This window comes from Trichoderma virens (genome assembly GCF_000170995.1).
Source record: "Trichoderma virens Gv29-8 chromosome Unknown TRIVIscaffold_83, whole genome shotgun sequence".
Lineage (NCBI taxonomy): Eukaryota > Fungi > Ascomycota > Sordariomycetes > Hypocreales > Hypocreaceae > Trichoderma > Trichoderma virens.
In genome coordinates, this window is record NW_014013666.1 from 586,547 (window position 1) to 608,084 (window position 21,538).

General features: G+C 50.3%; 7 protein-coding genes across 7 annotated transcripts; 3 read left to right on the forward strand and 4 right to left on the reverse strand.

Annotated features, from left to right (window-relative positions):
- Window positions 1-607: 607 nt before the first annotated feature.
- TRIVIDRAFT_231349 (uncharacterized protein) lies at window positions 608-3,761 on the forward strand (the record flags this gene model as incomplete). Its single annotated transcript, XM_014098287.1, has 8 exons — window positions 608-876; window positions 950-1,189; window positions 1,258-1,451; window positions 1,502-1,525; window positions 1,580-2,122; window positions 2,181-2,313; window positions 2,410-2,763; window positions 2,826-3,761. The coding sequence occupies 8 exons, from the start codon at window positions 608-610 to the stop codon at window positions 3,568-3,570; spliced, it is 2,502 nt and encodes an 833-aa protein (XP_013953762.1).
- Window positions 3,762-6,004: 2,243 nt separating this feature from the next.
- TRIVIDRAFT_67969 (uncharacterized protein) lies at window positions 6,005-6,793 on the reverse strand (the record flags this gene model as incomplete). Its single annotated transcript, XM_014098288.1, has 1 exon — window positions 6,005-6,793. The coding sequence occupies one exon, from the start codon at window positions 6,791-6,793 to the stop codon at window positions 6,005-6,007; it is 789 nt and encodes a 262-aa protein (XP_013953763.1).
- Window positions 6,794-7,729: 936 nt separating this feature from the next.
- TRIVIDRAFT_8763 (uncharacterized protein) lies at window positions 7,730-7,972 on the reverse strand (the record flags this gene model as incomplete). The annotated part of the gene is made up of 1 exon (XM_014098083.1): window positions 7,730-7,972. A coding segment is annotated over one exon (243 nt), but the record flags the coding sequence as incomplete, so codon positions are not given.
- Window positions 7,973-9,310: 1,338 nt separating this feature from the next.
- TRIVIDRAFT_46556 (uncharacterized protein) lies at window positions 9,311-10,291 on the reverse strand (the record flags this gene model as incomplete). The annotated part of the gene is made up of 1 exon (XM_014098289.1): window positions 9,311-10,291. One exon carries the CDS (start codon window positions 10,289-10,291, stop codon window positions 9,311-9,313), a length of 981 nt encoding a protein of 326 aa, XP_013953764.1.
- A 1,125-nt stretch (window positions 10,292-11,416) lies between these two features.
- Window positions 11,417-12,215, forward strand: TRIVIDRAFT_216522 (uncharacterized protein; the record flags this gene model as incomplete). The annotated part of the gene is made up of 1 exon (XM_014098290.1): window positions 11,417-12,215. One exon carries the CDS (start codon window positions 11,531-11,533, stop codon window positions 12,098-12,100), a length of 570 nt encoding a protein of 189 aa, XP_013953765.1.
- Window positions 12,216-13,432: 1,217 nt separating this feature from the next.
- Window positions 13,433-15,065, forward strand: TRIVIDRAFT_80945 (uncharacterized protein; the record flags this gene model as incomplete). The annotated part of the gene is made up of 1 exon (XM_014098291.1): window positions 13,433-15,065. One exon carries the CDS (start codon window positions 13,600-13,602, stop codon window positions 14,860-14,862), a length of 1,263 nt encoding a protein of 420 aa, XP_013953766.1.
- A 947-nt stretch (window positions 15,066-16,012) lies between these two features.
- Window positions 16,013-18,002, reverse strand: TRIVIDRAFT_76958 (uncharacterized protein; the record flags this gene model as incomplete). The annotated part of the gene is made up of 3 exons (XM_014098292.1): window positions 16,013-16,924; window positions 16,993-17,579; window positions 17,650-18,002. 3 exons carry the CDS (start codon window positions 17,946-17,948, stop codon window positions 16,179-16,181), a joined length of 1,632 nt encoding a protein of 543 aa, XP_013953767.1.
- Window positions 18,003-21,538: the final 3,536 nt, after the last annotated feature.

Sequence of the window (21,538 nt, forward strand, 5' to 3'; positions counted from 1 at the left end):
TAACTGAGCCGCGTTCGTCACCAGCTGAAAAACTACCTTACCCATGTCGCTCTATAGTCAACGCATGTCTCAACGCATGTCTCAACGCATGTCTCAGGCTTTTATTGGTCCAGAGACAGCCAACAACGCATTCAGCTCGCCACAATCAATACTCGTGATACTCCCCACACGATCTGGACCATGAAGATCATCGGGTTGAGGCCCAAAACTGAAGATAGGAAGAGGGGATTGAGCTTTTGGGCGCAGCAACGAGGTGTAAGGAGCAGGAAAGGTACAAACAAAGAACAAAAGTGAGCTTTGTGCGCATGTACCTCCCCCTTACCATCGAGGCATCATCCCCCTGCCAGCTCCGTTTCGCTGCAAGATGCATTCCTACGTTAGGTTGAATTGGGTAGACAAAGTACAGCGAAGAGGTCTCTACCTCACCTCATGCTCATACCAGAAAATGTCCCGTATTCAGTTCAACGAGTCAACCTCGACATATAAAAGCAGCCTGGTCGTCGGAGAGTTACCTCCATGCCCATGCTGGACCCAGCCAGACTCTTTAAACGTTGCGTGAACCATCTTGCCCATTCTAAAGCCGCCCTCGCTTTTTCATCACCATATCATGGCCGACCTTTGGGACTACGTGTCTCGCCTCGAGACCACAACTCGCACCGACGACGGAGCTTACGATCAGGTGCTTGCCGTATCACAGGGACTGATCAATGACCATTTCGAGGCTCTTTTTGACCTTTACAAGGGCGAATTGAGCAAACTTTACTTCAAGGATCCCGCGATTGGTACCTTTGAGGGCACATTACAGGCTCCAAAGGTGCTCATCCCTGGCGCCGATGAACCATCGGCCAACTTGAACGAGGTGCTGCTGCTGGTGCGGTACGTCTTCTTTTCGTCCCATTGTTCTGCTCTAGGAAGTGATACAGAGCCGCTAACCTTGTTGGCCACGTAGCTTTGACGATGGCTCTCTCAAGAGCGCCGATGGTAAGACTGAGATTGAAGACCTCAAGCACTGGACCTTTGCTGTCCGAGTCCCCGTGGTGCCAGAAGCCTTGCCGGACCCAAGCACCATCACGGACCCAAAGAAGAGGAAGAGGGCCGAGGAGAAGCGCCAGCGAATCCGAGAGAGATTTGACCATCCCGGTGATTATACTGTTGAGCGCTTGTATATGAAGCTGTCCAGCGCAAACTGGTGAGTCGTCGACACCTTCCCTTGGCCCCTGTGGCGGCGTCAGGATGCTTTGCTCAACTTCAAAATAGGAATAGCCTCGACAACGAACGCTCAGTGGCCGGCCTCGACTCTGAAGGGAAACCAGTGCCGTACTGGGAGTGGAAGTCCGATGAGGACAACGTAAGCACAGCACGCCGCCTGGCCCTCTGGTTGGGCGAATGGGCCGATTCGTTTGAGCGCGACGCACACAACTCGCTGGGTCTGTCATTCAAGCCGCCAACAGGTAAGCGCATATGTGAATGGAGAAACTTTCCAGTGCTAACATGTTCACAGTTGATTCCGTGATGCCATCATACGGTAAGGGTTGTATACAAGCAGGCAACGGAACAAGTCGCTGACGGAAACTCCCAGTTCCCAGGGACGTTCTTCACCAGGTCCATCAGTACAAGAGCGAGCCCAATGGTGCAGAGAACGGCCAAACAGGTTTCGGGGGTGCTGGAGACTGCAACTGTCTGCTGTACCTCGAGATGGTCCAAGGGGGGGGCGTGAAGCCCAGTGAACCCCGCCTCCTATGGTCCGGCAACTTCGCGACGCAGCCCAGCCCTAACAACCCAGCCGTGAACGCCACTTTCCTCCTCAACCACCAGATCTTCTTTGGCAAATATCTCTTGCCTGAGTTCCGATCCCTGAACCAGGCTATTGACGTCTACCACTACAAATTTTACTGGGAGGTGAAGAAGCCTACTGACAACTGGCCGCTCTACCTGCCTTGGGTCATTGGCTACGATCCTAATTATCCGAGTGTAAATGACTCCAAGTACGACTATACCCCCATCTATGATCCCAAGAATGCCCACAAGGTCATTTCGTACCAGTGGAACAAGGTGAATGAGCAACCACTCCGAGTTGAGAAGAAGCCGGGCAAGAGCCACTGGGGCCGGGCGAAGACCAAAGGTAAGTCAATATAGCTCCAACTTGTGGCTCCATAGAGTTGCGCTGATCTGATTGATAGACACCATGAATACCACACTGAGGTGGGACACTGGCAATGCCGAGCTCACTTTAAGTGGCACGACTATTGTTGATGAATTCGAGGAGTGGACGCACACCGAGGACGCTTGGGACAACCCAACCAGCTACAACTAGTAAGCACTCCAAAGACCATTCATTCATTCCTTCATTCACATGCACGATGGCCGTCTCTGTTCCATCCCACATGGATCGCTGACACAAGAAAATAGCGACAAGTATACGGTAGAGTGGAGTATCAAGATGCGTATTGTTCCTGAGAATGATACCAATTTGGTTTCACACCTGAACATTGTCGTCGATCCGCCGCCTCCCGGCAAATCCTCGTATGTCCAAGTAACGGCAGAGCATAACCCCTACAACATGAAAACGCTAGATCATACGGCAGTGTTGACCGAGGACATTACCACCCGCATGACCAGAGAGCTCGACCGCATAATTGGCAACATCCGAAAACATCTCAAGGCGGCAGGCCGGTTCACATATCCGGGCAGCGGCACCCTGATTTTCGAGGATGCCGTCATTGGTCGATATGGAGATCTCAACGCCAAGGTCCGATATGCGAAGTAAGCTTCCGGTCCGCTCCAGCTTAGAAAGAGATCAGCTTTGTTCTAACAATCACGCATAGGTTGAAACATAAGGACTGGGTAATCAAGGTCCCCAGAGTGGAAAGCGGGCAGCCGCCGAAATTTGTCGAAGTGAAGCCAAAAATCAAGACGTCGCAACCCCTCATCTCTAGTCACAGCCTGTCGTGGTCAACAAGCCCTATCCGGGCTCTCCAGCCCGATCAGACCTTGACCATCCGCGGCGTCAACAATACCACGGAGGCCGTGCGCTTTGCAGCCATCACATTGGGCTTCCGCTCGGGCAAGGTCAAGGACTGCATCTTCACGACTTCTGACTACGAGTACCAGGAGAACAAGCCTCCCGCACCTCCATCCGAGAAAGAAACAGAGAGAGAGAAAGAGAAAGAGAAAGACAAGGACACTGACAAGACCACTGCAGGCGCCGAGAGCCACGGATACCTAAGCAAGCTCAAGGACAGACTGACTGGCTCGGGATCACGGTCAGATTCCAACCCGCCGCCCAAGAAGGGCATCGTCAAGATCAGCCGCTCCGACGACGTACCTCAGCTCGCGACCACGGTGAACAAGACGGGCGAAAAAGAGGGCGCTGCCTCTTGGGAAATCACCATCGCCACGGTCAGCGGCAAGACGTTGGTGCTTCCCCCCAACGCGTGGGTAGAGGTCAGCGTCACGGCGGAGACTGCATTTGCGCAGATGCACCCTGTTTCCATCAACGAGTCAATTCGGAATGACAAGGGCAAGGACATTGGCCATTTTGATCAGCCAATTGTGGTCCGTGTGTCTTAGGGGCTTTGGCACCGAATGGGCGAGACTTGTGCGTATATGTTAGGTAGTCGTATCAAGAATCACGTACACGAAATGATGACAGGAATGCAAATGATGAATCTTTGGAAAATCCTGAAACCCAGAAGAAAAACCCAAAAGAAAAATGCTGAGTTTAATACAACTGGCTTGTGGTTGAAGCAAGGTTTCGTACTAAAAGCTCAACCAAGTCACGTCAAGTCGGACCACTTGACGAGAAAAGAGATGAGCCCGCTGAAAATCGACATTCAGTTTCCGATGCAGTATGCGCTCAAGGGCACGGCGCTGGAGAAACTAGGCGCATATTGCTCCAGTGTAAGCACGTATTGATTTTGCCGTCTCTATTTTTCTGATGCTCGCTTGGTAAGGTAGGTCAGCATTGGATGTTAACTATCTTTGAAATTGCACCCCAAGGTCCTAACGTATTAAAGTACATGTAAGGTTAAGTATTAATTATGTATTTTTAGAAATAAAAACTAACTATTTATAAAAAAGCTACATGTACATTAGTTTTTTTTATTTTAAAGATAAATATATTAACATAATTAACTATAAACTTATATATTAGTGTAAGTTGGGATTTTTTTTTTATTAAAATAGTTGGTAATTATTTCGTGACTATGCCAACACACTTGCTTACCTCAAAATTCAATGTAACTTGGTGGCAAAATTTCACAAGCGCTTCTGTTACTCTCCTAGGCTGATGATCTGAGCATGTTGCAGGAGGCTCTATTCTAGAGTTGTAACGGCGATGATGGGTTCATCTTTCTTCATGTACGATACCGCATGTCTGGTTTTTCTACACTCAATGGTATATCATAAATATGGCATGTCACATAGGCATTACCGTTACCATGAAAGGCGCATATTAGTTACTCAATTAGACAACCGACCGTATCTATTCTATTCTAGTGTATCCTTCTCACTAAACATCCATGAAATCCTCAGCGTGCTTGAGACCAACCGAATACTGCCACAGACGACGGTCAACGAACTTCTCCTTGCATCTCAATGTCCTGTCCAACACTCTGTTCACCCGGACCCAACGATTGGTGAGGGCAAGCTCCCACACTCTGTTTATCTGGACCCAACGACTGGCGAAGGCGAGTTACCACGTCAGAATCCCGCACCTCTTCCCATTTACTTTTGAACACATCAAGAATCTTCTTGCCATTCACACACGCCACTATGCATAGAACAAAACAATAGGCACTCGATGCCATGACGGCCCAGGCTACACACCAAAGATCAATTGCAAAAAGAACGATGCATGCGACGCAAAATCCAAAATTTCTCGATTCGCCGCTGGCCTTAAAGTGTGGAAGCCATTTGGAAAAGCGAGCCAAGAGCACGGCGTCGTCAATAACAATGACAAGGCTCACAAGGTTAGCAATGACGCACGCGCAAATGAGGGCCGCCAAAGCCCCAATGGTAGCCACGCAACCCTTAAACTTGAGAGTTGGCCATTCAAAAATCTTATTGCATGCAATCTTTGTAGCCAATATGACTAGTGGTATGGGCAAAATGATGACATGACCGATAGACTTGATGAGAAAATGAGAAAGAGCAAGTTTGATGTATGCTCGATCTTCGGTTGTGTCGAATGCGTTGGGAAGCGTCCACAGCCAAGCTTCGATGAATCCATACCCCACAAGAAAGAGGGCGTTGATGAAAGAATAAAATATTATGAATATCGAAAGGATTATGCATTTCCACATCTTAGAGGAGCGAAACGTAATACCAGAGGGCTTGTGACAAGGCCTATGATGAGTTGGTTTTGGTTGAGATGCGAAATGCGACCTTGACTGACAAAGTAGCGGACAACTGCGGATAAAGAAGTGGCTAAATGGTAGCACAAAATGAGAGAGAGTAGCGGTGATAGAAACTCTTTTCTTGATGGCTAAGGGGGACAAATGCTTGTTGGTGATTAAAGAAGTGATAGGAGGCGTTTATTGCAGAAGAGAGATGCTGGAACAAAGTAGAGGGTAACAAGAAATTTATATTGCCACTGCTGGTAAAGCAGCGCATAGCCGATGGCATTACGTGTGTTTGCAGACTGTCTGTTTGTACTAATATAAGTCTTTGTTTAAATTTGCCTTTGCAAGCAGGGATAGTGTTGGCCCAAATTTGAGCGCCTACGGCTGCCTGTTTGCAATGACAAAGGTCTTTGTTCAAACCTGCTTTCATTGGCCAAGATGATTCAGATTGATTTTGCTGTAGCTTCAAAGGAGAAAAAACATGTAAAATTACTACCGCCTGCTATGAGGAGTTGTCCAGCAATCTTCTCAGCCAGTTATCCAGCCCAGTCTATCAATCTATCCGGCCCAGTCTATCAATCTAATGCCAGCGTATACAACTCTTCTCACCATTCCTCTCGGTGTCCTTGACAATCATTCTTAACGCTGCTTACAACGTCATTTTACAACGGCTGTGAATTAATCACTCGGTCCATCCCAATGCCCCCCTCAATGCGAGTCTCAACGCCCATCCCAATCCCCCTCTCAAAGCCCATCCCAATCCCCCTCTCAACGCCCATCCAAATGCCCCTCTCAACGCCCACTTCAGCACCCCTCTCAATGTCCCTCTCAATGCTCCTCTCCATGCTCCTCTCAATGCTCCTCTCAATGACCTCCATGTCCCTACATGCATACCCTTCCCGCTCTGGAGCTTCTTGCAACTCCATCACTTGGTCCCACATGTGAAACCTGGTATTCCTGCGATTGTACCATCTTTGACGAATCTGGCTGGCAATGTCGAACAGCTCCAGGCCAAAGAAGAAGCATAACAGCTGACAAGAAATGCCAACTGCCGTAACAGAAATGCATGCAATGCAGTATCTGACATTTTTAGCTTCTCCATTGGCCTGAAACTGTTCGAGCCACAGGAAGTATCGAACGAGGAAAACGGTAGAGGTGACGAGTTCAATGAGGGAGAAGCCTTGCCTGATACGTCGCCACGATCTTGCGTCCTTTGCCGCATTGGACAAGCGGGAAATGAGGAAGAGGACGTAGTTTCCATAGGAGATAGTAAAGACAATGGAGAAAGCGAAAGCCGCTTTGCCATATCGCTCATCCACGTATTGATGTAGAAGGTTGAAAGCATGAAACCTATGCCACAGCCAGATGTCGAAGACGATGTATCCAGCCAAGCGGCATCCATACCACGACAATACGAACGCGTACTTGAGGTAGTCCGTAACGAGCATCATTTTAGCAATGAAGTATAATGCCGGAGGCCTTGTAACGCGGCGTTCGATCGAGGGAGATGGGTTGGAGCGGTGGCTGGGGATGTGAAGGCGCGGTTCAGGTTGGCAAAGTAGTCGAAACAGCAAGTCAAGACGACTGCGAAAAAAAGATATGGTAAGGCAACTGTGGCGATTATCGGTTCTCTTGTGAGAGGAGCAGCAGTGCGTGTTCGGGATGGAAAAGACAATAGCAGATGTTGGTTACTGAAAAGATAGGCTGGATCAAAGCCGAGGGGAAACCTCAGTAAATGAGGCTTATATGCTACCACTACCGCCAAAAAGAAGCATTTACCCGTGGTCCCCAGTTATGCTAAAGTGCTGCCTGGTTGTAACAATGAAAGTCTTTGTTCAAACTTGCAATGTAGGCCGGGAGGATTCTAGTCTAGGCTGGCTGCAGCTTCAAAGGAGAGGCAACAATTCTTGCCTTTGACGAAAAGCTGAGCTGTGGCTGGGTTCCAGGCCACCTCATCATACAATGAAGGGATATGTAGAAGGTTTCATCTATCCGTTGAAGTGGATGCAAAGATATCAAGGCAAAAATGATTGTTCTTTATTTGCTGGCTTGTTGTTTGCCATTTGCCGTTTGTGGTTGAAGCCACCCAATCACAATATTGTTACGGCGGGATACCGGACCCATCCGCCCAGTGGCTTTTAATAATAACTACAAGTAGCAATACCAAATGTTTGCCGCGTCTGAGACGCCGAGAAGCTTTGTCCTCCAGCAGGCCACAGAATAACGCATTTGTCTCCTGTACCAGCGCCCTGCTGTACAGTTGAAAGCGATCGTTGAATGGAATAGATCATAATAACTGAGATTTCATAAAATAATTCTCTTCATATACACAATTCTCTTTACATAGAAGATAGTGTCTCAATAATAACCTTCTTATTTCTTTTGGTTGCCCAAGCCAATATCGTCTCTCCGTAGGTATTCATTGCTGTCCTGTCAGCACCATACTGCAGGAGCAGCCGAATGAGAGCCAGCTGTTCAGTTTGCACGGCTATCCATAGCGGCGTATACCCAAATGTGTTTTTCACCTCTGGATCAGCTGAGCTTCTCAGAAGCTGCTCAACAGCGGGTAAATCCCCTCTCCTGACTGCCTGAAACAGAGCTTGGCTTGTTTGCGGGTCATTCAGCTTGGGGCCTGGGAAAGCATTGTATGGCGCATTGGCTCCCGTTGCAGCTCCATTGATTCCAGGCCACCCACCGTAAGCATTGTAGTAATCGCCAAGGTTATTCTGATAACCATTGCCACTGAACCCCTGAGTTGGCGAAGTCTGGGGGTAGCTGCAATGAACCGTCGGCGCAACTTCATTACCGTATCCAAGGTGTTGACCGGGCGTATTACTGTAAGCTGGTGATTGGTATGGGGGCGTCTGGTGATAGTTATAGTGGGGGCCAGTGGTCTCAGGATTGTAGCCACCGTTCCCTGGCCATGGAGGCAATGTCTGAGGATTACTTCCGTTTTGGTCTTGGAGGTTGCCTGCATAGTTTCCACTATACTGACCGGGAGTATTGTTGTTGTTATTGTAGACCGGTGACTGATACGGGGGCGTATAGTAAGAGTTATCGCGTGGGCCAGGAGCATAGCCACCATTTCCAGACCATGTAGATGGTGGTGTCTGAGGATTCATGCCGTTTTGCTCCTGGGTATTGCCATTATAACCGCCATTATACTGATCTGGAGTATTAATGTTATTCTTGTTGACCGGTGATTGGTATGGTGGCGTCTGGTAAGGGTTATCTCGCGGGCCAGGAGTCCTGGGAGCATAGGTACCGTTTCCAGACCATTCAGCTGGCTGTGTCGGAAGATTTCTAGCGTTTTGTTCTTGAAGGCCGCCTCCAAAAGCGCTTTGATCAGTGACATTTCCATTAAAACGTCCGTCAAGAGAACGTGGTGTCTGCGAATGGCTCCCTCCATAATGTGGCCCTTCAGCTTGGGGATTGGTTAGGTTACTATGATCTCCAGGGGCCTGAGACGTACAACTATTTCCAAATGCAGATGTATTATTCCTTTGCTGCTTAAATTCATATTGAGATGACGGTGGTTTGCTGTCTTTCTCCTGCTCTGAATTGTTGCCTCCATTCTGTCCTGCTGGAGGCGACGGCATTTGGTGGTAGTTGATATTAATGTCTCGCATTCCGAATTCAATATCGCGGACTTGAGGTGATGATGTTGGGTGATCTGGCTGTGTCGGTTGTCTCACAGGATTTTGCTGCTGGTGTGTGTCCCTTAATGGAGCTCCAGTGTCACCATTTGTAGGCGTTTCTGGTTGGGATGGTAACGTCTGGCCATTCTGATTTTCACTCATCTCCTTCTCCAAAGTCTTCTCGGAAGCAACTATTACGAGCGTATGGTGGTCAGTGCGCGTTTTATGTCATTCTGGTAAATTGAAACATACCGGGTTGAGTAGCATCCTCTTTTTTATCACCCCAAAACCTCTTTTTTACGTCCTCAAGAAAGGTGGATGAGACAACATCTATGTCAAATTAGTCAAACTCATTGCTGCAACCGTTTGGAGAACCAACTTGCCTTCAATTTTAATGGATTTCAGCCCATCCATCTCACTCACTGGGAGAACAGAGAGGAGTGATTTTGCATAGGCCGCAGCAACGGCCGCTGCATACTCTTGCCAGACCTTATTTTTATGCTCATCTGCATAGTCGCAAATGCCCCGGATGACAAGACACGGAAATTCATTCATCAATCCGGCCGCTTCCATCTCAACGCAAAGCACGTTTCCATTGAAGTCGGCGTTGAGTCTATCTCGAGTTGCAGTATCCTTAATCACTTGGTTGCCTGATGCAATTAGGCCGTAGTGAATCTGCATATCTTCTCTCAAGTCTTGCCCGTTACCTTCGGCACCTTGAGTGACACTCAGCGGATCTTTCATCGAATCAGACTTGAGAAAGGTTTTCGGTACATCAGACCGAGTTTTCAATCCATCCAAACAATCGAGAATCTTCTGGCGAGAGCTTATTGAAGTAGCCCTGAACTTACTCAGTGCCGTCATCACGGCTGTGGGCGGATTGTTCAAAGAGCCTGTTCGCTTGAATTTGCCTCCTTCCTCTGTCTTACCCATATCCCACTGAACAACTGCAGGATGCCCATTCATAGACTGACTGACGACTACATCGCCGAGCCGAACATTTGGGGGGACGCCACCTCCAATTCCTACCATCAAACCCACTTTAATGTTAGGAAATGTAGATATCATTCGAGCTGCGACCGTCGCCGAACTGTTGTTACCATAGCTGCCTGACGGTAAGCAAGCAATGGCAACATTGTGATCGCCAATGGCTCCAAGCCAGTACGCATTTGTATCAGCTCTCGGATTTGAAAGGGGCAGGTGCTCCACGTCTAGCATGAAGCTTGCTGCCTCGGCTTCTTTTGGCAATGCACATATCCACCCAATAGTGTATTCTCTGTGGGTGAGGCGAATAGAAGGCTTCTTGATCATGGCTGATGTATTTCAAGGACGCTTGTTGGAAATGGGCAATTCGGGGTAAAAAAACTGAGTACTATGAAGAGATGACAATGGGCTCTTGTTCCAACTTGCTGAACATTGTTCCCAGTTTGAAGGGGCGTCGGGGGGACATGAAGGTTAAAATAGAAAACTTGTAGGAGCCGCAGTCCAACAGCTGCCACCATCATTACAAAGTACAAAGCTACTACTAGATAAATGGAAAAGGTCATCTTCGGTATAAGGTGCCCAAAGAATCAGTATAACCCTTGGGCAGCGCTGCCACTAAAAGAGAGGGTGGATTGGCGTAGACTTGGGCGACTCTGAAGGTGGCTTCTTTTCTTCTGCTTCGTCTTTGTTGACATGTTCGTTTCAACAGCCTAACTAACATACATGTAGTGAAATTCATGCTACATTGCGGTTAACAATATTAGATTCCCAAAATGTGGATTCTGAGGCTGAAATACAAGCTTTGCCTTTTTTTGTTGACATTATGCCGAGCTGCCTAATTAAGGTACTGTTGTCATTGGGTTTCATCAAACATTGACCAGTCAAAATTCCATTCGGTGAGCAACCATAGATTAGCCAATCACTTACGCATGCACCGTATCCGGGCGGCTCCATATAGCCAATAGAGTCTGATATCACCCCGCAATAGATAACATGAAGAGTGTAATACATGCAGTGACTTTAGGTTGTCCTGAAATATGGTCCACACAAACTTCCGTTCGGTGAATATTGAGAGTTATGGATTACAGGCATCATCGCGCATAGGGCCAGGCTCTATCCCGCCATTTATCAGTATAAGACACGTCAGTGCAAGGCATGTCAGCGCAGGACACTTCAAGGCAAGACACGTCAGTTCAAGACACGTCAGTGATATTATATCCTAGAGGCCATTGGGCAGTATGAGAGCTTCCTCGCTTCTCTTAGGCATCATGACATATTCTTGGGCACAAAGCCTCGCTAACGTGGATAAACGTAAAGACCCTCATTATCTATTGAAGAGGTTAAGATCTAAAGGTGAATCAAGGAAGATTCTCTCTTCAAATTCCTATATAGAGATCTCTGTTCCCCCGAAAGAAAAATAATTGCATATCATAACCTCACTCCCGGGAATTCATCATAGGCTCAGCTCGTTATCTTTAGGCCAACTAAAGCTACCTCTCCTTTCCTCTACTAGCCTCAAAAAGACAAACAAAGTCCAATCTTTGAATTCTCTCAACAATAAGAAAAATGAGTCTCTTCAGCGTCCTTGAGAAAGTTGTTGACAACACTGGCGCAATAGTCACCAAGACGCTGGACGGTGGCCTCCTGGGATCCATCACACATGATACTGCCGACGTCCTCGGAAAGACTGTGGGCGGCGCTGAATCAGTCTTGGGAAAGGCTGTCACTGCTATCCCCCAGACTGTCGGCGCAATCAACCCAATGGCGGCAACCCAAGCTAGGGCTGCAGCACCAAATCAAGCTGCTATTGCATATCCGATGGCTAATGGCTATCCTGCCGGTCCTGGCGGCTATCCTCCTCAAATGATGCCTATGGGCTATGCGCCTCAAATGATGCCCGGCGGCGGTTATCCGCCCCAAATGATGCCCAACCCTCAATATTCTATGCAAGGCCACGGCCAGTACCAAGGCTTTCCTCCTCAGCAGCACATGAACATGGGAGGCCAATCTCCAATGCCGAGTCCAGGACCATACGGTGGTCAAGGTTGGTCTTCGCCAAATTCAGGAGGAATGCAAGGTGGTTATCCCCATCCCGGCATGCAAGGAGGAAATGGGGGTATGCGGCCAGGATATTAAGTCATGCTATGGAGTATGGTTGGTTGATAAAAGACGGATGTACATGAGTTTATGATTTACGCAACTTGACCTGCATTAAAGGATAGAATATATACGAAATTGAAGTATAATCGAGATCTGGTAAAACTTTCATGACTATTTTTGGCAGTAATTCGATGAATTTGTCACAGAGTCATTGGACCATTCAGTTACATTAGCTTTGTGCTGGTGCGCCTCTCGTAAGTTGGGGGTCTATTGTCAACATACACGTACATTTAGAGATCCATTCTCCCGGGATCACATATTACAGTAAGCATCTTTATTCAAAAAGCTTGTTTTTAATAGTTTCTAATAGTATCGAGTTATAAAAGCTTGTTTTTTGTATGAATCTTTTTAACTTTACTAATGACGATGATAGTGTGGGTATATTGAATATGCACGTAGTACGAGTTTAACTACGGGTACAATAGATTGATACTGAATTTGGCTGGGAATGTACAAACAAGTGAGCAATTTATGATGACCCGATACCCATAGATTAATAAAAGCTCGACTAGGATAGATGGACAACTTAGAGATTGGAATGTGTACATCTTGTCAAAATGAACAGTTACAGGGTAGGGTAGTCACTGCTTTGGCGCAGACGGACATGGCGATGCTCCGTGCTTTCTGTACGTGCTGCTGTGTTACCCCAGATTCAGTCTAATTGGTGATTCTCTACCTGACGCATGATGATCGATGCAAGGGGAGTGTCGCAACGATGAACGATGCATCATCTGATAAGGCGGACATCTTCAGCAGCATGCGGGTGTTGATTCGTGAGGCCGCAAACTGTGGCGGTGCAGCGTGCTTGACGATGGCGGTGCAAACCAGCTTGGCCTCGTGCTCAGCCCAACGCATGGATCCTCGTCCTGATTGATTGACTCAAGCTGCAGATGGAGATGCACGCATACAATACGGCCGTACAAGTACATGCGAGTATTAGCGGCCTAACAGCGCCAGCGCAATTGTCGGCCTGGGCCGCGATAGCTCGCAAACCCCGGCTTGCCCAACCGAATCCACCGAGGCGAATGCGAATCCACCCCCAGCCACCGCTGGACACGAGACTGACCGTGATGCTGCTGCAAGGTTCCCAAGGCCCTCGTGCCGCCCAACCATTCGGCGCCAAGTGATGAGGGTTTGACGGCGCTTGCCAGGGGGTCGTCGCTACCATGACTGACGCTGGAGACGGACACGGCCGTGGTGAATCAGCGCAAACCACGAGGCGAACGGACCCCTGATAGCTTAAATGCGTTGATGCCCTGGGCGAGGGACAGCAAAGACGAACCGACGTGGCCCTGCTGGTGCTGGTGCTGATTCTGATTCTGATTCTGCTTCTGATTTTGCAAAGCTAGCGGCAAGCAGCAGCTGATGCTTTGTATTTAACGGCGGGCACAGACTTCTCTCCTCGACAACAGCGACACGCGATCCCGACTCACTCCAATCTCCTTCTTCATCTGTCGAACTTCAGCTCTTCCACGATGCCTGCCTTCTCCGGCACCACGCCCGAGTCGATGCTCGGTAGGACAGACTCCCTCAATCCAGAAAAGACATGCAAGGGCATAACCGGGGATGGAAAACCATGCCGCCGTCCCGTCAGTCCCAAAGGCAACCCGCCGCGCAAGAACGGCAAGAATCTGGCGCCCAGCGACGACGACGGCGAGGGCTCGTACTGCTGGCAGCACAAAGACCAGGCCGGCCGCTCGCGCAAGTCGAGCTCGGCCCCACGCCCGTCTCCCTACGGCGGCGTCATTGCTGAGAACCGCTCGAGTCTGGATACCCTCGCCGACAGGCTTGGGCTGGTGGACTTGAACTCGCAGCCTGGCCGGTACGATTCCGAGAAGCCCTACGGCGGCAGACCCAAGCCAAAGTCGACCACTTTTTGCTTCTGCTTCAGCGTGCCGGAAGAAGACTTTGACGAGCCTCCTCGACCTGCTCAGCCCAGGCCGCAGCCTCATCCCGTGCAACATCCTCGACCCTCCACCTCGTCCGTCCGTCCCTCGCATCATCAGGGATACTCTCGCCCTACCAGCTCTTCGGCCCCGACAGCTGGCCACCTCAAGTCTCTCATCCCAGACTCTCTCGATGTCACCACAACCTCTGCCCTCATGACCGAGGTCGCTAAGCCGCCCTCCGACGCCGACGAACCTGGCTACATCTACATGTTCTGGCTCACTCCTGAATCAGCCGCTGAGCCAGCACCCGTCGATGCCGCGCGCGATCTCCTCGCTCCTCCCCCTCGTGGCGGCGGCAACCGCAGCAGAAGCCCCAGTGACGTTGTTTCTGCATTCGCAAACCAAAACAAGAACAGCAGGGACCCGAAGCCAAAGACGATGCTCCTCAAAATCGGCCGTGCCGCCAACGTCCAGCGCCGCATGAACCAATGGTCCCGCCAGTGCGGCCACTCGATTACCCTGCTCCGCTTCTACCCTTACATGTCTTCATCCAATCCTTCATCCTTTGATGCTACATCCGCCTCGTCTCATACTAGGGGAAGGGCTCCTTCTCCAGCCTCCGCTGCCTCTCCCCACCCTACACCCCACGTCAAAAAGGTAGAACGCCTCATTCACCTTGAACTCGGCGGCATGGGCCTTCGCGCCGACCTTGGCGCCTGTGAGGCCTGTGGACGAGAGCACAAGGAGTGGTTTGAAGTCGAGGCCACACGAGACGGCGTCAGGACCGTCGACGACATTATCCGCCGATGGGTGGGCTGGGATGACGGCTTTGTTGCAGGTGGACGATGATTGAGGAGGGATTGATGTGCTTTGATGAGTGAAGGGATATGTTTATATGCACATTGAAATGTTTCGTGATGGTTTTGAAGCATGATGTTTATATGGCATGGCATGGAACGGCGTTTATGACTCCTAGAATAGAAACAGACAGACAGACAGACAGACAGACAGACAGTATACCGCTTATGAATAGATCTAGCATCTTAGCATATATGCAAATGAGTTTCAAGGGCTACTCATTATCTTTTCGCCGGTACAGATGTCAGATTCTAGGTGCATGTACTTCATATTAACAAGGAAACGCCAACAAATTTGTCTTTGACTCTTTCGATTGCATTATGTTTCATCAGTCGTAACAAAGAAAGACCGACGAGAATAGTCATCAACTACATAATCTCATACTGTCTCCAAGTATTCAGTGGCGCATTCCATCCAATAAAATCCCATCAACCGTCCCAATTCGTGTTAATCGAGTTGTCGCCCAGTCTAACCGCCAGGTGGCGCCGTGCCACACATGAACATTCCAGCGAGAATTCACCTAACGAATCAAACGACATAACAGCACCCGCCTCTTGAAGTTGAATCTTATTATTATCTATCCTTTCAATTACTCATTTAATTTAAGCGACTGGAGTACCCAGATACAAATCATGCAAGCTCATAATTGGGTTTGTAAATCCCCAGTTCCCTTCTAAAGAGATGACATTTCTTGGAATGTTAGGATATATTGTTCATAAATGGCATCTTTTTTTTGGTGGAGAAGCGGTGTATTTTTATCCTACTCTTGATACAAACAACAAAGCCGCGGCAGTTCAGGGTCTTTTAATAGCAGAGGTCACGAAACATTTCGAATGCTATTCAGGATCAAAGCTGCTGAGCAGAGAAATCGAACAATAAATTTCAAGGGAACTCGGCGAGATTCAAGCGTGAAAATACGCATGTATGCCCATTAATACAAATATACAAATTGAGAGTATGAGTGTGCTCTTTAGCCGAATTTGGAGAGTTTATTGGCAAAATCTAGACCGGATCTTCCCTCCTAAACAGCCCCCATTGGAATTAACCGGCCTAGCCGTCAGACTCAAGTGCAAAACCAGCACTTTACCATCACTCAAGAGTTAGGCATATCAAATTTGAAGACACCAAGGGCAAAATTAAGGTAATGCAACATGTGATGGTATTGGTATAGTACGACTATTAAACATTTGCATCATAAACTTCCTTCTGGCGCAAGGCCACACCTCCACAACAGGGTATCAACTAAAGCTCACCCCCAACGCAAGATTATCATCATCATCAAGATGGCTTATTAAATATCCCATCTACTAAGCAGTAGTCTCCTCCTCGTGGGTGTGGATCGGAGGCTTCTCGGTATCATGGGCAATCTTGGCCTCAATATCACCACGCTCGGCACGGGAGGTGAGGCTGGTTGCGACCTTGGTCTTCCAGGCAGGAGTTCCCATGTAGGGAATGCCATTGGGATCCTCAAACATGGCCTCAGTCTCTTCCAGGGTCTTTCCGGCAGTCTCGGGGAAGACGAAGAAGACGTGGAAGAAGGCGACGGTGTTGAAGACGGCGAAGATGAGGTACGACTTCCACTTGATGTTGGCAAAGGCCACGGGAGTAAAGAGACCCAGAGCAGTGTTGAAGGCCCAGTTTCCAGAGGTGGCCATGGCGACACCCTTGCCACGGAGACGGAGAGGGAACAGCTCTGGAGGGTAGGTCCAGGAGACAGGGCCCCAGGTGGGAGCAAAGGAGGCCACAAAGAGATAGGTGCAGGCGATGAGGCCCTTGGCAGGGGCACCTGTGACACGCATCGACTGGGCGGCAACGTGGTCGATACCGCCGGGAACAACTTCACCGTAGGTGGCAAGAATACCGGCGTTGGCGTACATCCAAAGAGCCATGAGGACGGAACCGACGAGAAGCGTGGGACGGCGACCCCATTTGTCGACCCAGAGCAGGGCAGGAACGGTCATGAGGACGTTGATGATGTATTGGATAGACGAGGCGAGCAGGTTGGCGTTGCCACTGTAGCCAGCCATGGAGAAGATGTTGGCAATGTAGTACACTGAGGTGAGAAGCAAATTAGTCCAACGTCGCTCTACAAGAGCCTGCTGCTCTGGAATAGGTACTTACTCATGACGTTCATGCCAGTCAGCTGTGACCAGATCTGAGTGAAGAGACCAATCAGGGTACGGTTGAGCATTCGAGGCTTGAACAAGTCGAGGTAGGTAACATCGGCGTGTTGTCGCTCAAACTCGCACATATCCTTGATGTCCTGCAGTTCGTAGGCGACAAAGGGGTGGTTAGGATCACCCTTGCCGTGGACGAGAGTGAGCACAGCTCGGCAGTCCTCCCAGCGGTCCTTGCGGGCGAGCCAACGAGGAGACTCGGGAAGGAGCATCATCATGAAGAAGAGGAAGAAAGCGGGGACCATCTGGAGACCCCATGGGATACGCCAAGCGGCAGTGTTGTAGCTGACGGGGTTATCATCGCCAATAAAGGAGCAACCGTAGGAGATGTAGTACATGATGAGAATGCCCCAAGTGATGGCCCATTGCTGCATACCAATAAATCGACCACGCTTGGAGGGAGGGGAGATTTCGGCAATGTAGACAGGGACCTGAGCAGATTCGATACCGACGGAGAGACCGTTGATGATACGGGCGACAATGAGCATACCAATGTTCTGGGAGGCACAGGAGAGGGTGGAACCAACGACCCTAGGGATGGCGGTTAGCAGGTGAAACATTGTCTCGTCTCCTTTTTTTTTTCTCTTGGGTTTCTGCTCACCAGATGACACATCCAACCATGATGGAGTACTTTCGGCCCAGTCGATCAGACAGAGGACCCGAGATCAGAGCTCCCAGCCAGGAGCCGGCAGCCATGGAGGCGGTGATACCGCCCTGGACGAGAGATCGCGGACCACCACAGTGGCCGTCGGCCGTGGTTGGGGGATTCTCATCCTGGTTGAAGTAGCAGAGATACGACTGCTCGGCCAGCTGGGCCGACACAGACGAAATGTCGAAGCCGAAGAGCGCGCCGCCGACGACGGACACGGCGGCAATCACGTAGATGTTGCCGATAGCCATGGCTCACTCGTGATGGTTTGTATAAAGGACCTTGACCATGAATCGTGGTGACTGAGACGGGAGCCAGAGAAGAAGAAGAGAGCGAGAGGGAAGGGGGAGGACCTATATATACTCTGCAGCTGCAGCTCCAGCTGGCCGTTACGCCGGAATTGTGCGAGCAGCTGCCAGTCGATGCTGCGGGCAGCTGTCTGTGGCAGCTTCCCAGGCTTCCTAGGCTTGCCAGGCATGTGGCCCGTGGCCCGTGGGCAGAGCACAACGAGACGATGCAATGCTTTCCATGCTACTTGTTACTCATACCCCGGTCTCGCCCAACCTTTTTTAGCCTGCTGGAAGCTTTCTGGGATTCTCCATGGGCGCGCAGGAGAGTTGCTCGGGGCAAGCCACGGGGCTCCAGGATCCGGGGTATCGAGTACATGGCACGCCCATCCGTGGCTCTTGCGGGAGGAGTAGTAGGTACTGACGCTTCCGGGATGCGCTGAGGCACAAGTACAAGCACCGCGGGCCAGGAAGCGCGTGTAAGTCGCATGCGGGATGAGGAGACGATGGAGCTGGCAGAGTATCAGCAGCCAGGCCCGAGGTACCGCTCCGAGTACTGCCCCATCCGGCACTTTGTACCTTGGACCCCCCTGACCCCCAAGAAGGCATACAGCCTCTAACCTAGTAGGCAAAGGCTGCTCCCCCACCACCCCTCCGAGTTTGTCTGTATCTCCAGGTCCAGGGATCGGGGGCTGGGGAAGAGGCGTTGGACATTGGGATTGATGAGCATTAGTGGGTGTTGTGGAGGGGCGGTCGAAGCAAAAGTCCAGTACAGGTAGGAATGAGGCGGATGATTGGAAGAGGAATTACATGTACATGCAAGGTGGTGATTCTCTTAGGTACTACTGTACAGTACGAGTACCAGAACAATTGGGTGCCTCAGGACTCAGGTGCACATCACATCGAGTGCTACCTTGCCTGGTAGGTACATGTACGAGTACATGTATGATGCATGGCCAAAACTCAATTGATACATGCAACCAAGCTTCGCCTCTTCTGCAACATTGGACTTGATGGCCGTGTTACGTACAACAACAGCCTCGTCTCTCGACTAGCAAAAGAAGAAAAAAGAACGAAAAAAAAAAAAAAAAAAAAAGCAATCCATCAGCTCCGCCTAAACGTGGTGCGATATACCCTCGCCAGCTCGCACAAGTGGTACTTGCTCCTACATCCATCGACCCAGGGCCCGGTAACACCACCCGCTGTCACACGGCCGAATCTTGCCATTTGCATCCTCGGACCCCCAGCTCACGCGTATCATGCATGTTTCTCGAGTTTCTACACGTAAATGCAAAAATACGGCACCCCGGCTCACGCTGGTTGCAAGGCAGCTAACCTGTGCTAGCCGGGCCCCGAGTGAAGCCCCTTGCTCGAGGATCGCCGGCTGGCCCATTGGGCTCGCAGCCTCTTGTCCCTCTTCGTCTCCCGGAGTCATCTGGGGGGTTGCATGTCGCCGAGAGTCTGGCCGTCGGAGGGGCGTGAGATTGGGAGTCGTCTAGATGGCCACTAGAAGCTGCCGAGCGATGGCGATTGAGCGAGTAGAGGCTTGCGTCGGGCCTCCTTTTGGCGGCGGCTGCATTTGGTGTCGGCAGCGAGTTGCCGACGCCTCCAAGGGCTCATCTGCCACTGCTTGCAAATATTGGCATGCTGAACTGGTGTGTGTGTGTATGTGAGTATAGGTGTGTGGCATCCAGAGTACAGCACTGTAGGACCTTGCCATTGATGGTGTTTGTTTCTTGTTGTTTTGGGGGCGCTTTTTTGACTCAGCCCTTGTCCTGTCGTTTCGATGCACGATGAGCGTCCGATCACATCCCTTGACCCTAGGTATGTCCCGCTAGCACCGTGCCAGCACTAACACTCGTCTGTTTCTAGTACGAGCATATAACACACACCTGTAGTGCCTTAGCAGCTCCTTCGCCGCAACATTGAAAGCAGGCATTGGCCAATATTACTCATGCACACATCGTACAGTACATGCCCGTCCTCGTATGTTGAAAGACGGAGGTTCGTGCTAGCAGAGACGCCCTTGTCCGCTTGTGTGCTAGCTCCCGACTCTCAGCGGCTCGCGGCCAGGGCCTTTAGGCCTCGGCGCCACTGAAGAGGCGCTGTGGCTCTCCACTTCCCCGGCTTTGGCCAAATGACGTCGCCTGGTTGAAATTATCCTCCGCCGGCTTTGGCACGGCAATGCAGAGGGAGCGGCAGTCAGTCGGTATTGGCATCGACCAGTCTTGGTTGCTTGCGTAAGGCGAGTTGATAGGCTATAAGCCATATTATACAAGTTACTGTACAAGTTGTTTGTACTCCGCACATCCAGGCCCTTTTTAGGGCGTGTCTCGTGAAACCCCAGAAAAAAAAAAACAGGAACCAGCAATTGCATTGCAGAATCGGGTTTTCTCGTCACAAAAAGACAAAACCCCAGGCCCAGCCCCGCAGCCAATACGGCGAACCTGGAGCTCGCTGTCCATCACCGACTCAGAACGGCAGTGATCGGCTTTTGCAAAATACGGGCCTCTTCCCACAGTATTCACGTGCAATCTCGCACAGTATCGCTCCAAAAACTGCACATGCACATGACCAGGCTTCTCTCTGTCTCGTCTCTCTCGCCAGGCCTCATTTGCTGGACATGGACCGAGTTCCACTTCTGATCCTGTATAACCTCACTTTTGACCGTTGCTCGTCACACCACCAAGCCAGCTCCGCGTTGGCTGGTTTGATTTGAGCCTCTCGCTCTCCGCTCCGCCTGGCCGCTTGCCGATCCGCTCCCGCTGTCTCTTTTCTCCCTCTCTCTCTCTCTCTGAATGTCTCTTTTCCCTTTTCTGACCCCTCACACCAGCCAGTCATCAGGGGAACAGGACAGCTTCTTCCCTCCAACTCAGCTCTTCTTCTCCACCACGATGGTCCGATGCAACACAAGATTGTACAGTATGGGTAAGCAGCAACCCCGTCAATCTGATGGATGGAGACCTCGCACATGGCTTGGGATCCTACACATACAGTTCGTCCAACACGGTGCCAGCGGCGGCCCAAGCTCTGCATCTTCCCCAAATCTAGGAATGCCTTTGAGTGTTGCTGCATCGTTTCATCGGTGATTGTTGGCAACCAACGCCTGCAAAGTGACTGCTTCTCTGCACCGCTCTTTGGACCCCAATTCATCACCTGATATGGCTAAGCAGCCAACCTCAACTGTCTGCAGTAAGGTTTGCCTTGCCTCTCGCTCCTCGGACTTTATCTGCATGACGTCGTCTTAACGCCAGCCTCGACCTGTCAACAAACAGCCTTGAGTCAAATCGTAAGTAAGAATGTCACCAGCCGACGGCTATGAATTGAATCCCTCGCGCCTCACCTCGCCTAAATGCCTCCGTCTGCATGGGCATCAGCAAGTCTCCGATCAGCCAATGGGACCCGCCACAGCTATATTGCTTCTCTATAGAGTTAAAAGTCCGCGGGCTCTAATCCTGAGAGAGCTGCACACCCCTAGCGAGCCATGCCAGGGCCTCTCATTGGGCCTCTCGCAGTCCTGAATTCATGCACAGTGCTTGTATGCTTGTCTACAG